This window comes from Mesoplodon mirus, assembly GCF_964341445.2.
Source record: "Mesoplodon mirus genome assembly, chromosome: 17".
NCBI lineage: Eukaryota > Metazoa > Chordata > Mammalia > Artiodactyla > Ziphiidae > Mesoplodon > Mesoplodon mirus.
The window spans coordinates 77,725,858-77,741,753 of NC_138993.1; the positions used below are offsets into that span (position 1 = coordinate 77,725,858).

Sequence of the window (15,896 nt, forward strand, 5' to 3'; positions counted from 1 at the left end):
AACAATGTTCTCAACATTGTATTGGAAGTTCCTGCTGGTGCAGTGAGTCAGGAAAAGGAAATAAAAGGCATGGGGATTGGCAAGGAAGAATTAAACAGTCTGTATTTACAGATGACACGATTATCTAACTATAAAATCTCAAGGACTCTACAGAAGGGCCCTAGAACTAATGAGTTTAGCAAGGCTGCAGGATACAAGATAAACATTGAAAAATCAATTGTGTTTCTCCCTATAGCAATGAACACATGGACACCAAAATTAAAAATACAATACCATTTACAATTACTCCAAAAAATTAAATACTTAGGTGCAACTCCAACAAAACATGCACACGGCTTGAAAACTAGAAAATGCTGATGAAGGAACTCAGATACCTAAATAAATGGAGAGACATACTGTGTGTATGGATCGGATGTCTTAATATAGTAAAGACCTCAATTCTTTCCAAACTGATTAACAAAAATTTTTCGTAGATATAGACAAGATTATCATAAAATTTGTGTGGAAAGTCAAAGAGGTAGAATACCTAAAATACCTTGAAAAAGAAGAATATAGGAGGAGGAACTAGTCTAAATGATATCAAGGCATCGTTTTGCCACACTAATCGGGACGGGTGGGAGCCGGCAGAGGGACCGACAGCGGAGCGGAACACAGCACTCAGAAGTGACCCCACACAGACGGACCGACTGAGTTTTGACAAAGGTGTCAAATCAGCTCAGTGGGGGAAAAACAGCCTCTCAACAAATGGTCTGGGGCAGTCGGACATCAGAGGCAAAACAAAAACGAACAAAAAACCATGACGTAAGTTTCACACCTTATACAAAAATTAACTCGAAATGGGTCACAGATTTAAACATAAAGTGTAAAACTATAAAACATTAGAAAAAAATATAGTAGATGATATTCAGGACCTAGGAATAGACAAAGAGTTCATAGACTTGATGCCAAAAACATGATAGAAGAAAAAGTGGGTAAATTAGACTTTATCAAAATGAAAAACGTCTGCTCTCCAAAGGACCCTGCTAGGAGAACAAAGACAAGCTACAGACAGGAGAAAATATTTGCAAACCACAAATAGAGGACGAAGGAGTCTCAAAGCTCACCGGTATAAAAGCAAACAATCCAGTTAGAAAATGGAAAACAGAGATGAAGAGGTATTGATGACAAAGGAACACCAAAAAGGTGATTAGGGAAATGCAGAATAGCTACGAGCTACCATTACACACCTGTCAGAGGAGCTAAAGTGAAGAACAGTGGCCGCACCCAGTGCTGGTGAGGATGCTGAGAAGCTGGATCTCTGCGTTGATGGTGGGGATGAATGTAAAATGGTACAGCCATCTGGAAACAGTTTGCCAGTTTCTTTTTAAACAAAACATGCAGCTGTCATCCAACCCAGCAAATTGCACTCCTGGGCATTTATCCCAGAGAAAGGAAAACATATTCACACAAATTCATGCACACGAATGTTTCCATTAGTTGTATTCATAGTAGCCCCAAACTGGAAAGAACCCTAATGTCCTTCAGTGGGTGAATGGCTAGAAAAAGCTGTGGTCCCTCTACTCTGTGGAACGCTGACTACTCAGCAAGCACAAGGACAAACGACAGGTTCACAAAACCACCTGGATGAACCTCCAGAGAGTCAGGCTGACTGATCCCCTTTAGAGAACATTCTTGAAATGACAGCACTATGGAAATGGAGGAAAAAACACTAGTGGTCGCCAGGGCTCAGGAGGGCGTGGGTGTCTATAAAAGGGGGCCATGCGGTGATGAGGAGCCCGGGGTGTGGGCTGTGTTGGTGTCGGTATCCATGCCGTGACATCTTACTGTACTTTTGCACGTTGTAACCATTTTGGGGAAAGGGATCTCTCTGGATCATTCCTTATAACTGCATGTGAATCTACAATTGACTTTAATAAAAGGTAGTTAATAATCCACAGCCCTCTTCACTCCCTGCCAACAAGTCCACACATATGTGCTGGGTAGGGAGAGTTTTGCCAAGACGTAGAATCTTACTTGCAGTGGGAAGGAGGGGGAAAGAGCTGTCCTTTTAGATAGCTGTGACCTTGACTGGCTTAAAATAAATATTTGCTATAGAGTTACAGGTCCAGATCTACAAGTTAAAATACATGTTAAGGTGGGTTAAATTCAATTTCAGTGACCTTGGTGTTGAGCCTTGGAAAATACGGCCTCTAAGTTAACACTTGAATAACTGACATTTCTGAAATTAAATCAGGTATGTTTAAATATTCAGTGGTAGGCAAAGGAGATGGAGGCGGCGGCCCGATTCCACGGGGAGTGTGGTTGCTTCCTGCTGCTGCTGGAGCCTCAGCGGGGGCTGCAAGGGAACTCAGAGCACCCCCCGCCCTCCCCCCACCCCCCTGCCCTCCCACTGCCCTCCCCCTGCCTCCTGCCCTCCCCCCGCCCTCCCCCCGCCCCCCTGCCCTCCCCCCGCCCTCCCCTGCTGCCCTGCAGGCACCGCTGGTGTCGCTGTGTGTGATTCACACACATGCCCGGCTTCCCGGTTCCTTCCTGGAGGTCTCAGCACCAAGGCGCCCCTGCGTCAGCTTTTCCACTGACCACGTTCCTGGAGAGAGACCGGAGGCCCACGGCCCACGTACCAGCCCCCGAGCCTCTGCGGGGCCTGAGTGCCTGCGACCCCCTCCTCTGGACCTTCTGGTATTTTGTGGATTGTTGGGAGAATCTGAAAACATACGATAATATCAAATTTAAAGTTGTGACCACTAGTTTTCTAAACAAAGTAATAAACCAACTTCCTAATTACAGATTGGCCTGTTCTCCCATGTTTACTGTTTTGGACCAAAGTCCCCGGAGCAGGAGTGTCAACAGCACAGAGATGTGCGTCAGCCCGGGCGCCCCCGAAAAGGCCCGGTATCGTTCCCATCGGTGACCCCTATTGTTAGCAGCTTCCTTTCCACTCAGACGTCAAATCCACTGCCAGGGAGAGCCCGGCGCGGGGTGGGGGGGGGATAATTAAGGCGGCAGGCGACAGTTACACACCCGCCCGTTTGGGGAAGAGATACTGTTTTCACGCACAGCAGCTGGAATCAGAAGGGCCGAGGTACCTCAGGTGTGAGGGGCTACTTTGCGCGAGTCTGTCCTGTGGGCTGTGCTGGGGCGCACCCCACCCCCAGGGAGCTGAAAGGGGCCCTGCTCCCTGCGGGGGGAAGAGGATGCGACCCTTTGCCAGGGGCCCTATTTCGGCATCAGTGCTTATTCCGTGCGTTTTTGGTAGAAGGAACATTTCCAGCCCTGATCTCTGTAGGATGTGGTGAAGCGCTGGCCACTGACACTAATCCGAGAGGGGTCTGACGTGGGTGTTCGTCTCCTCCAGGGTCCAGCAGACAAAGATGGACGCTAGCGGACACACACGGAGCCGCCAACCGTCCAAGGGGCCGTGGGAGCCTAAGACGGAAGCCGTGATCTCTGTGTCACGGGGTTCACCTGTGCAGGGGCACAAATGGCAGAGACGGGTGGGAGAGCCCCTGCGGGTGTCCCGGCCCCCAGGGACTGCTATGACCCCGGTTCCCTGGCCTCCCGTCCACGGCCTCCCAGTGGGAATCTGGGAGCTGCTCCCAGGAGGGGGACCAGGCAAAGGCAGGACTGGGGAGGGGGCCGCCCGGCCAGAAGACTGTGTCCGCGTCCAGCGTTCTGATGCTCTCTGGAGGGGACTGTATTTGAAAGTCTCCTTCGGCCACCCTCCTGGCCCTTCTCCGCGGCTGTGAAGTCGGGAGTCAAGTTTGCTTTTATCCTGGAACTTCTCCCAAACTTGTCTCGTCACCTGATGAGATTGTAAGTGCCCAGAGCCAGGGTCATATTTCACTTTCCTGTGACACCCGCCTTCCCAGGCCTCAAACACAGTGGTAGCAAAAGAATGAAATCTCCCCACCTCTGCCCCACCCGGCTCAGGTCCCTCTGGGCTGCCCTCGGTGTCCCCCCTCCCAGCTCCAGCCCCCATCTCCCGGGGTAGGGGACACCTGGCACCGCCCCCCTCCTCACGCTGGTGTTGTGCCCTCAACGCCTGGCTAAGACGTCCAGCCTGAAAGAAGGAAATCCTGTCACTTGTCACAACGGGGACTGACCTGGAGGACATTACGCCGACTGACATGAGCGGGCAGAGAGGGGAAAGGCTGCGAGGGCTGAGCTTTTAATAGACCCGGAGGAGCAGGCGGCCCGGGGGCTGCAGGGGCGGCTCAGGGACGTGGGGTCTTGGTCACGGAGACGAGGGTACTCTGCAGCTGCTGACGGCACAGCGCCCTGGCGAGAGCCCGGTGCTGTGCACCTGAAACCGCGTCAGGAGGGCAGGTCTCCCGTTAAGTGTTCTGGCCGCAGCAAAGGGGGTGCCGGCAGCTCGGGGTGAGGGCTCCGTCTGGCCCCGTGACTGTGGAGGGGCTCTTGGTACTCCCGCAGGTCCAGACTCAGCACCCTGTACACGGTAACGGCGTGGCTCTTCGTATCTCAACTGTCCTCTGTAAAGCTGTTCAAAAATGGAAATAGTGAAATAAAAGGACAACAGATGTTAGTGGAGCCGCTTGAATTTTTCACCCTCTCTTTATTGAACCTCACGATTCCCCTGACCTAGTCCGGCAGCCCCAGGGGCCACCTGGAGGCTGGGGCCCTCTGAACAACCATCCCCTGTGGGCTGAGCCCCTCCCCGCGGCACCCCCTATGGCCAAGGCCCCGGACTCTGGTGTGATGAGGCGGCTGGGCCTCAGGAGGATCGGGCCTGGGTTTCTGGGTTCTGTGTGCTCGTTGCACAGGGTTGGGTGCGTGGCTTTGCAAACATAAGGTGCTCCTATTTGCTGGCTTGCCCTATAAGGAAAAAACAGCCCTGGGATACTTGGAGCTACGCCATGTCACACCCGCTGTGCCCTGAGGGGCCGCTGGGCCAGGGCCAGGCTGGAAGCCCCGCATCATCAGACCTCAGGAGTCGGGCAAACGAAGAAGCCGTGGCTGCAACCTGGGCCACAGAGGGGGCGGCTCAAGTCCGTGCTGGACAAGTGGACCCGCCGCCTAGCAGGAGCGCAGCCTCGCGTCCGTGCTGGGCCTCGGGGCTCGGGGGTAGGCGAGCGTGGGGTCCCCCCGGTCGCCCTGAACCACGGGGACAAGGCCAGCGGTCCAGTCCGGCTTTCCTGCCTCTCTGAATATTCCAGCACTGCTAATATTTATCGAACGTGTGCCTCGTGCCAGGCACTCTTCTAACCGTTTCCACATGTTTAATCCTCAAAACAACCCAGTGCTGTATTTTGTGGTCCCCATTCACAGATGGGGAAACTGAGGCAGAGTGTGACTAAGAAACTTCTTCGAGGTCACCCACCCAGTAAGTAAGTGGCCAGGCCGGGATGGGAGCCCAGGTTGCTGACTCTGGAACCCAAACTCCGAGCTGCGCCGCTAGGCAGAGTCTCCCAGAGGGGCGTTTCCACCCCCAAAAGCGCACTGTCAGCATTCGGCCTTCCGTGGGGATGTCTCCCCAGAGGCCCAGTGTTGGGACTCACGGTGGGGATGCCACGTGCACGACCCTGAACATGGGGGCCTCTCAAACGCACGCGCAGGAGATCCCCAGGCGCTCGGAGACTAAAATCAACTCCAGCTGCTAGGACCGGGTGTCAGTGTTGCACTGAGTCCCAGAGGGAGCGATGCCAGATCCCTTCAGGGCCTACCATGTGCTCTTCTCTAGTCTCCTTCGGTTTCTTGGAAAGTATCTGAAATGAGGGAAGAGAGTCCAGATGCCGCCGTGCACCGAGTTATCTTTCCTGCTTCCCAGGAGGCGTGATTCCCAAGGAACCGAAAGAGGCCGACACAGGCGCGAGGTCGCGCGGCTGGCGCTGCGCCCAACCCTAACCCGGAGCGTCCCGAGTCGCTGCTCGGACCGGATGTTCTGCCCTGAGAACCTGAACTGAGGTTCACATGACGTGAGAACGTTAGACGTCAAGGTGTGAGTTCGCTTTAAGCGTTTTGCCTCTTAAAACGCTTGTGTTTCCAGCCGGCGCTTGTTCTGGGCGATGGGCCGTGTGTATAGAGCGAAGCAGGAGGGTCAGGGTCTGGAGAAGGGACACAGACGTGGTTCTCGCTCCGAAAGCTCATTTCACTTATAAGCGAGGTCGGTGTGCGCTAACCAAGCACCTCGCCTGTCTGTGACACCCCCGTTAGAGTCAGAGCACCTGCCGACGTGCGCTGGGCCCGAGGGACAGCGGCGCGTTACCCGGGCCGCGACTGTCCTCGGGTAGCCTGTGTCCCCGCCTCGCTGCCTGCGTGCTTTCCTCGTGGGGCATCCAGTGCTGTTGGGATGGACGAGGCGGCCCCCAGGTGAGGCTGTGTCAGCTGTGTTCCGACCAGGGCTCCTGGAAGCCAGGCGCGCTGGGCCTAAAACCTCACGCTGCTTCACTGACCTGACCGCGGGCGGATGTCCATCAAAGCCGGACACCTGACAGAGTTTTCCTCAAGTATCAGGCTTGTCTGCTGCTGTGCATTCGTGTAACATCTGGGGATCTTATCAGCTCCAAGGTGGACGGATCCTACTGTCCTCACGGCCAGGCAGCCTGGTCACTTTGGTGACTTTGTAGCAACACGCCTACATCATGGCAACCAAGGCTCCTTTTTTTCCCCTCCCCGGACGGCTGGGAACAAAGCAAAGAGCTCAGGAGGACTGGAGTGTGGCCGTGACTGTGACCAAACGAAGCCAGGACCTTCTGTCCAGGGCAATGCAGGAAGGGCCCCGGAGACCACCGGGCTGCCTTCACAGCTGAGTGCAAGGGCCGGGGGGCCGCTGCTGCCTGGGGGGCGATGCTCCCGGCATCGTGGCACCTCGCTGCTGGGCGGGCCCAGGTGTGGTATGGGCCTAGGTATGCCGTGGGCCCAGGTGTGCTGTGGCCCAGGTGGCCGCCCCTCCAGAGGGTCGGGGGGTAAACCTTGGTGTTGTCCTGGCAGTGTCTTCTCTGCAGGGCTCCAAGCTGGGAAGGCTGCGTGAGGGCGGCCCCTGGGACCTGCACCGACCCCCCGCCCCATCTTGGAAGACGGCCCCCCCGGGGCCTTAGGATCTAGACAGGCTCGGGGCCTGTTACCCTCCGTTCTTCCCTTTCTCCCCTTTGGGACGGGGCTGTTTGTCCAGCCATTTGTCCCTCGGAAGCGGCCGCCTGTCCGGTTCCACAGGCTCTCGGCCGGAAAGGACCCGGCCTCGGTGAATCGCCTCAGATGTGTGGTTCAGGTGAGACTCGGGACTTCTCTGAGTTGATGCAGAACAAACACGTTCTGCGTGTGAGGATGTAGATTTTGGGGGGCCAGGGGCAGAATGCTGTGGTCGGGCTGTGTCCCCCCCAAATTCATATGTTGCAGTCGTAACTCCCAAGGTGATGGTGTCAGGAGGCGGGGGCTTTGGGGTGGTAGGTCACAAGGGTGGAGCCCCGTGGGGTTAGGGCTCTTACAGAAGGGACCCGAGAGTCCCTCACCCCTTCCCACGTGTGAGGACACGCAACAAGGCCCTAGAAAGGGATCCTCCCCAGACCAGACCACGCTGGCGTCTTGGTCCTGGACGTCCAGCCTCCAGAACCGTGGGAACTAAACTTCTGTTGTTTACGAGCCCTGAGCCTATGCTGTTCTGCTGTAGCTTCCACGCCGACTCAGGCGCGGCAGAAAAGTGTGGAGTGGGTCCTTGCAGTTATTTCCTGCTCTTCATCTGAACAAACATTGTTCCCAGAAACTCGAAATCTCTCTGACTTGGAGGCTGCTCAGGCCCATGAGGAGATGCACAGCCCCGATGCCCCAAAAGATCTGTCCAAGGTGCCCAGCTGGGAGGTGGCTGAACCCCAGCCTGGTGACATCCTTAAAATAACCACAGAACCCGAGGATGCCAGTGCCCTGGGTCCCTGCAAGCGGGAGGGAGTGGGGGTGGGATCCCAGACCTGGCACTGCCCTCCCCCCAGCAGAACAGGGGCTGAGTTCGGGGTGTAGCCCTTTCTGAGGAGGGCTCCACAGGGGGGCCCCACCTGCTCACTCACAGCCTGAGAGCATCACTCAGACCAGAGGCTTTGACTTTCCCAGTTAGGATCTTTCTGGACGGTCAGTCCTGCGTCCCAGAGTCCTTGTCCCAGTCGGTCAGAAGTCACTTATGGCCTGCTGGGGGATCTTTGTGAAGTTTCCCTTGAACAATCCCCAGTAAATTATGGAAGGGACACCTTGCCTTGCTCCCAGGTAGGTGATGCTGGGACAGCAGGGAAGCGCTCTGAATTCTGCGTTTCCTCTTAGAATTCACAGGGCACTGGGCTCCTTGCTGAGCTCAGGAATGGCAATGCAGAGCCTGTCAAGGCTGTGAAAGGGCAAAGCTGGAGAAGCAGGGCCTCGGTCTGTGGAGGTGTCTGGTTAACCTGAGCCTCGTGAGACAGGATGCCGCCTGCAGGTTCCCCGAACTGGGCTGGGATCCAGCAGGTGTGGCCATGCCCAGGCCAGCCCCTCTGTTACCTACAGAGGGGGTCCCGGTGACTTTATTCTGAGTCCAGAAGTTTATTAATTGTTGTCATTCAGTTAGCTCAGCTCGGTTTCCAAGGCTCAGGCCTGATGTAAAACCTCGGTCTCCAGCTCTCCCTCGCCACCCTGTCCCGCCCCACCTGGGCGCAGGTTTGGGATGGATGGGGCGCTGCTTTCCACTCTCCCTCCCCCCAGCGTCTCCCTGGACCCAGGGCGGGGCAGGGCGGGGAGATGCACGCACAGGCACGTGCGGGCTGACTTGCGGGCTGTCTCTTGGAGACCAGCGTGTGGGGCTGGCCAGGCGCACCACCACCACCCCTGTGGCGCCACTTCTAGCCGCTCCCGGTGATGGCCACCCTCCCTGGAGTCTGCACCAGACCTGGGCCATGGGACCACTGCCGCCTTTTGGGTGGATGCTGCTATACACACTGTTGAGTTGAAGGTGCACGGTGTGACAGTGTGGTCCGTGGTACATCAAGAGCACCACGATGAGCTTAGTGAACGTCTCCACCACGTCACACAGTTACCGTTTCTGTTCTGTGGTAAGAACCTTCGAGATCTACCCTCTTAACACTGTTCACATTTCGAGTACGGTGTTGATAATTGTAGTCGCCACGCTGAACAATGGAGCCTGGAGCTTCCTCACCTGTAACTGTAACGGGCTCCGTCTCCCATGACAGCCCCCTGCCCGCAGCCCTTGGCAACCACCACCGTACTCTTTCTGAGTTTGGATTTTCTAGATTCCGCATGTAAGTGAGATCACACAGTGTCTGTCTTTCTGTGTCTGACTTATTTTGCTCAGCCTAACGCCCTCAGGGTCCATCCATGTTGCTACAGAGGGCAGGGTTTCATTGCTTTTTACGTCTGAGTAATATTCCATTGTGTGTATGTACATCTTCTTCATCCATTCATCCGTCGATGGACACTTAGGTTGCTTCCATATCTTTTTTTTTTTTTTTTTCGGTACGCGGGCCTCTCACTGTTGTGGCCTCTCCCGTTGTGGAGCACAGGCTCCGGACGCGCAGGCCCAGCAGCCATGGCTCACGGGCCCAGCCACTCCGCGGCACGTGGGATCCTCCCAGACCGGGGCACAAACCCACGTCTCCTGCATCGGCAGGCGGACTCTTAACCACTGCGCCACCAGGGAAGCCCGCTTCCATATCTTGGCTACTATAAATAATGCTGCAGTTAACACAGGGGTACTTATATCTTTATAAATTAGTGTTTTTGTTTTCTTCAGATAAATGCCCAGAAGTGGAATTACCGGATCATATGGTAGTTCTGTTTTTACTTTTTTGAGGAACCTCCACACTGTTTTCCACAGCGGCTGCACCAGTTTACATTCCCACCAACAGCGCACGAGGCTTCCCTCTTCTCCGTGTCCTCACCAGCACTTCCCATCTCTTGTTTACTTGACGAGGCTGTTCTGGCAGGTGTGAGGTGGTGTCTCCCCGAGGTCTGGTTCGCATCCCTGACGTCCCTGGTGTGGAGCGCCCTCCAGCCATTCTCACGCTGTGCGCTGGCCGAGCCACAGCTCGTCCCTCCCCCAGCATCCTGGGTGAACCCTGCCTTCTGTCTTCTGTCCACGTCTTTGGCCCGGGGTTACAGGAAAGGCAGCTGATGGGGCCCCAGGCCGGGGGCTTATCCTGGGAGCCCCGTGAGGGCAGGGACCGCCCCCAGCCCCGCACCTGCTCAGCACTCACCTGGATCCAGCGCCCAGGGGGAAGTTGCCCAGGAGAGGCGGGTGTGTCCTGGGGTCCCCAAGGGCCCTGGGATGCCCCCTCAGATGGACGCCAGCTCTGCGCCCCAGCTCACAGGTGAGGCTGTCTGCCCAAGCCTGTGGGTTTCTTCACAGCATCCTTTTCAAGTCTCTCCTTTTTCTTTGCTGCCCCCCCCCCCCCACCGTGTGGGACAGTCTAGTGCAGGAAACAGCGTGCACAGGCCTGGCGGGTGGCTCCCGCTACCTTCCAAGAGCCATGTCTCCACCTCTCCCAGGGCCCCCTCCTCTCTCCCGAGGGTGGGCTCCCCCGGCGCCTGGGTTCTCAGAACCCGACCTGCACACCCTCCCAGCTCTCCTGTTTCTCGCCTCCCCTTTCAGGGCTGACTTTCTGGAACGGTTGCTGAGAGGATGTGTTCGGTGTCTGGGGATAATCTTACGTTCTGCCTCTGCTTTCTGGGACGGGCCCAGGCAGTGACGCACAGCAGGCCTGCGCTCTTGCGACACTCAGGCTAAGATGCTCTGTGCAGCGTGGGGTCTGGGGATGACATCCCAATTGATCCGTGACAGTGTTTCCCTGAACCAAACACTTGTTTTTAGGCCTGTGTTTATATGCATCGAAGTTTGATCCTGTCTCTGACACCTTACCAGCTGTGTGACCTTGGGCAAGTCACTGGACCTCTCTTTGCCTTATTCTGTAAAACAGGGTAGAAACAGTGCCTGCCTCCTAAACCCTTGTGAAGATTTAATCAGTTCACATCATGGAAAGAGCTTAGGAGGGTCCCCGAAGCACAGTAAGCGCTCAGTAGTGTTGGGTAGGGTTGTTATGACTGTTACACTTTATGCCACATTCAGGGCTGTTTATAGCAAGATGGTGCCATGTGTGCCGTAATTTATGGAGAGAGTAAAGGTCCGATATAGACTGAGAGGGAGGGAGGGACTGGCTCACGGGATCATGGAGGCCAGCAAGTCTGCAGTCGGTAGCGTGGCCGCAGGCTGGGGGCCCAGGAAGAGCTGAGTCTGGACAGTCTGGAGGCAGAATTCCCTCTCCCTCGGGGACCGCAGTCTTTTCCTCTGCGACTGATTGGACGAGGCCCACCCACACCAGAGAGGGTGATCTGCTGGTCTACACATTCATCATGGCTACAAAACACCCTCAAAATGACATCCAGACAGTTTGAGCAAACATCTGGGCACCGAGGCCAGCAGACTCAACCCTGAAGCAGCGCTGGAGTTAGCGGCTTGGTCCCAGAAATGCACCAGCGAGAGGTGCTTCAGGGGACGAAGCTGAGAGTGAGTGGGAGTCAGTGAAAGCAGCATGGCCAGAAGGTTTGCCTTTTCCTTTGTTTTGCTTTTGGTTTAAAGATGGGCTAGACCCCGGCAGCAGTTCTCAAAGTGTGGACCAGCGTCACCGGGCTCCCGTGAGAAGGGCATGTTCCTGGGTCCCCCAGACCTACTGGATGGGGAACTCTGGGGGGAGGGTGCTGGCCTTCCGGGGTTAACGAGCTCTCGGGGGACCCCAGTCACCTCGAGTTGGAGCACCACTTATGTACACTTTTGTGCCTGCAGCGGGGGAAGGCCAGGACCAGGAGGACGGGGCGGTACCTGGGAGAGAGGAGGCCCCGCCCAGGTGGCTGTGGAGGCCTGAGGGCACGTGGCCTGGGGCCAGTTGTGCTCCAGGACAAGTGTGGCTGTTTTTGCCCTTGGACCAGTGGGAAGGCGGATGTGCCCCCCTGCACTCTGGGGAGGGCTGGGCCAGCGTTTCTGGACGCTCTGCCAGGTGACTGGCCTTCCCTGAAGTTGGAGGCGGGAGGTCATGATGGGGTCAGGCTGGCCTGGCGCTGGTACAGCGGGGTTTGCCTCAGCTGCAGGAGCCCAGGCCGTGTGTCCACAGGGAGAGGCTCACCCTCTGCCCTGCGGCCACACCTTTCCTGACCCCCACGCCCTTCGCTGGGCTCTACTCTGAACCACACAAAACTGCTGACATTCAGTGGGCTTTGACGTTAAAAAAGAAAAATCATCAGTTTCTTAGCTTTACTCCACACTTGCCATGTGTGGCTATTGTACCTTCATTTCACGTTGCAATTATGTGTTTCCAGATCTTTCTTGCCCCCAGACCCTTGAGCTCTGAGGGCAGACGCTGGGCCACCTTCACCTTTTCACCCTCCCCTCCTCCCCGCCATCGGTGCCCACGGTCCGTGGGCACTCACTGTGCTGACACGAGCTGCCCACTTGAATCCCCCAAACCACTTACAGAAACGGGCACTTCCTCCTGAGACACTCCCTCTGTGATGCCAGCCTCTAAGGGATGGCCAGCCCCTCGGTAAGGAGAGGCCAGTCAGGGTCCAGAGCGCACACGTGGTCCACGCACATCCCTGGGAAGTGGTGCCATGGCCGGGCACACTCGTGACTGGCATCTGCAGGATGCCGGGGTGCAGAACGCACTGGGTGGCTTCGTGCCAACCGCGGCGAGGTCACAGGGCCCGAGTCTGGGCGCGCGCTTCCCTCCTGCGCCTCGCGTCCTCGCGGCAGGCGGCGCAGGGGGAGCGGCCGGTCCACCCCTCCACCCGCGGACCCACGGACCTACTCACCATGGGCGGCGCGGGGAGGGCGCGCTCGGCTGCTGCGGCCTCTGCACCTGCCTGGGGGCGGCCGGAGGTAACGGCGGGCAGGTTCCGGTGCTCGCGCCTGCAGCTTCCCCTGTCTCTCCGGGGAGGGCGCAGAGACGCGCGGCTGGTGGGGTGGGCCGGGCTGCGCCTCTGCGCCCGCGGGGAGGGGAGGGGTGCGCTGCGGGCTGAGGTCGCGGCGGGGTGCGCCCGTCCGCCCGCGGGGCTCCCAGGTGGCCTTGGGGGTGCGCGCGCGGGGCTGTCCGGAGTCTGTGGTTGCGCGCGCGGGGCTCCCGGGTGACCGCGGGGGGGCCCTTGCCGAGCGCTCTGGTCACCGCGGGGGTGCACTCGCGGGGCTCCCAGGTGGCCGCAGGGGTGCGCGCGCGGGACTGTCCGGGGTCCGTGGGTGCGCGCTAGGGGCTCCTGGGTGACCGCGGGGGGGCCCTTGCCGAGCACCCTGGTCACCGCGGGGGTGCACTCGCGGGGCTCCCAGGTGGCCGCGGGGAGACGCGGGGCGCGCACCGCTTCCGCTTCCGCCGAGCAGCTCCCCGCACCCCGCGTAGGGCGCGCCCCCTTGGCGGGGCTCGGGGACCAATCCCGGGAAGGCGGCGCTGCCGGCCCCCTCCCCACCGCCTACCCCGCCCATAAAGCACCTCTGCTGCAGAGGAAAGCCGGGCTGCGGGACCATTCTGCTCGGTCTCAGGATGAGGTTCTGGCTGAGAAATGAAGAGATGGCCCTGGAGGAAATGGTGCAGAGATTGAATGCGGTTTCCAAGCGCACTGGTAGGCGGAGCCGCTGGCCCTGAAGCCCGTTCTTGAGCTTGACATCATGTGCTGAGTCTAGGGAGATGCGGCTGGTTTTTCTGTAACAGCCTGCATTTCTTTTTCCAAGCAGAGGTAACAGGACAGCAGAAGGACGGCTTTGGTCTGGCAGCTGATAGGCTCCATGGCCGGTCAGCCTGATTTTATTCCGCCTAGGAAGGTGGACAGAATTGCAGAGTGGTGACGGGCTTCCTGGGAGACCCCAGGTTTGTACGTGGAGCCGTGGTCTGAAATATGCTCATTCAACCCGCATTTTGGCTTCATGGCTACAGTCGCAATGGAGAAAGCGTACGTGTTTGTGGCCTGAAAATAACGTGAGCCCAGGCGTTTCGAGCTGGTGTAGGGCTGGCGGAGCGTCAGAAGCTCATTTTGAGGAGGGAGAATCTGGTCAGTCAGGTAGTTCTTCTCTCCACCAAATATGACTCGAACCTAAGACAGATGTTGGAACGCGGTGTGGGTGTGGAGTGGGGCACAGCTTGACTGGATGCTCGTTTTCTGCCCTGAGTAAAGGATGACTCACAATTAGCTTTGAGGAGAAGTTCCAGGGGGTTCGTTTGGATTCAGGAGAGCCCTGAGCAGGCCGCGCTGGGCACTGCTTCAGGCGGTCACTTCTGAGCCTTCCTGCTGCGTGTGCAGGGGCACATCGGCCTGGGCTCGTTTTCCTTGAAATGAGTAGGAAATAAGCGGGTATCATTAACAGTGAGTTGCCAGCCTTTTGCCTGACGTCGCCCTGCGTTATAGACCGTGGCCTCATTGTCTGAATGATGCTTTCCTGAGAGATTAGGTTACTTGGTTTGGGGCGTGGTATCCCCCACCCCTCTCTTATGAGCGCGGGACCTCACAGATTTGGAGAGCAAAGCGATGACGAAGTCGGTGTAAACACACTGTGTGTGATGGTCTAACCGAGACTTTGGGAGACATTGTTTTTACTGGTGATTTTTGTGATTAAAGCTACTGGATTTATTGTAAATGGGTCAAAAGCAAATAAAGCCGTTTTGTGCCACGTGGCCCCTTATTCTTAGGAAGGGACCCCGTTTTCTGACACGCAAGTCGCGTTTCGCTGGGTGCAGGATGCGGCGTGCAGCTGAGGTGAAGGGCACGGGGCTGGGTTCCGGGTGCCCCTGCACTGGGCTGGAGCTGGGATTACAGAGCCAGCGGGAACTGTTCCCAAGAGTGATGTCATCCCTGCGTTTCAGGGATGCAGGCTTCTTGGTGAGCTCGGGAGACGCGTGTGCACTTTGAATTGTGAAAAGACCTCCTGCCCAGAGCGGGGAGGTGCTGACCACCCCCCGAGTCGTGCTGCGAGCCGTGGCAGCTCCCGAGGTGTGTCCTTTGACACACCTGTGCTCCCGGCTCCAGTCTCACCAAGAATCTAAAATCCAGGTCATCAGACGTCAGGTCAGGAACACCCCATCGGGCTTGATTGGCAGAGACCTGCTTCCCTCCCACTACGCCGCCTCTTCCTTCAGCACAAACCTACTTTTCACTCCTGCAGCAGGGAGGTGCCACCGGACGGAGGCCGTGAGACACGGCGCCGGGCGTGTGTCGCGCGCAGTGTTGACACAGGGCCCCCCGCCGAGCGTGGGCGGGCTACACGTGCTCCTGTGGGAACGGGGATACAGGTCACTGTAAAGCCCCCACCAGCTCAGGTCTGCACCCCCAGCACTTTCTCGGAGGAAGCCCCATCCGTAGCAGAATGGCTCTGTCTGGAGGCCACCGAGGTCACTGGGATGCTGCCGTCGCGATTCAGGGGAGGGGGCTCAGAGCTGAGGCTCGGGCACCCTGAGCCCTCCCAGGGCTGGGTGGCAGTTTCCCTGCGTGGAGCTGGACCCTCCGAGGCCCTACGCTGGACCGGCAGCGTTTTCTCTCGCCTGCTTGCGGACGTGCTGCCGCCTGATTTTAGCTTCAGGGTTACTGTGGCCCCGTGTCCTCCAGGGCTGTCATCATCTGGTTAGTCCGCCGGTGAGGGAGGCTGACGCTTGCTGCCCGTGTGGCCTGTGAGGCTGTTGACCTTGAGAATTTAAATTCTCTGGACTCTCGAACTCAATCTTTAATCACAAGGCCAGGACCCCCTTCCATGTTGTTGGGCTCCTTTTCCAGCATTTTCATTGTTTCGGTTTTCTCCCTAATTTGCAGTAAGTGGTGACAAAGTAAAAAACATTTGAGGGAGGAATGCTAATGGATTGGGCCCTTGTAAGCATTTGCCCATATGCAGGAGAACAGTGGTTTGAACCGGAGCATCTGGATCTTCTGGAGGGAATCATCTCAGATTC

At 57.3% G+C, this 15,896-nt stretch overlaps 2 protein-coding genes across 4 annotated transcripts in view; one reads left to right on the top strand and one right to left on the bottom strand.

Annotated features, from left to right (window-relative positions):
- The window catches only part of MCF2L (MCF.2 cell line derived transforming sequence like), a gene marked incomplete at its 5' end in the record, with an annotated part of 121,080 nt that overhangs the window by 20,240 nt on the left and 84,944 nt on the right, over positions 1-15,896 (top strand). For 2 of the 3 annotated variants that reach the window (XM_082602418.1, XM_082602411.1), the window contains one exon: positions 13,506-13,584. The exons of the other annotated variant lie outside the window; for it this stretch is intronic. In XM_082602418.1, coding sequence (XP_082458544.1) covers positions 13,506-13,584 — 79 coding nt within the window. Of the gene's footprint in view, positions 1-13,505; positions 13,585-15,896 lie in introns of those variants that run through there. 3 annotated transcript variants of the gene reach the window in all.
- On the bottom strand, positions 4,123-13,489 carry LOC309792651 (uncharacterized protein; the record flags this gene model as incomplete). Its single annotated transcript, XM_082602368.1, has 3 exons — positions 4,123-4,495; positions 12,787-13,384; positions 13,455-13,489. The coding sequence occupies 3 exons, from the start codon at positions 13,487-13,489 to the stop codon at positions 4,232-4,234; spliced, it is 897 nt and encodes a 298-aa protein (XP_082458494.1). The 3' UTR covers positions 4,123-4,231.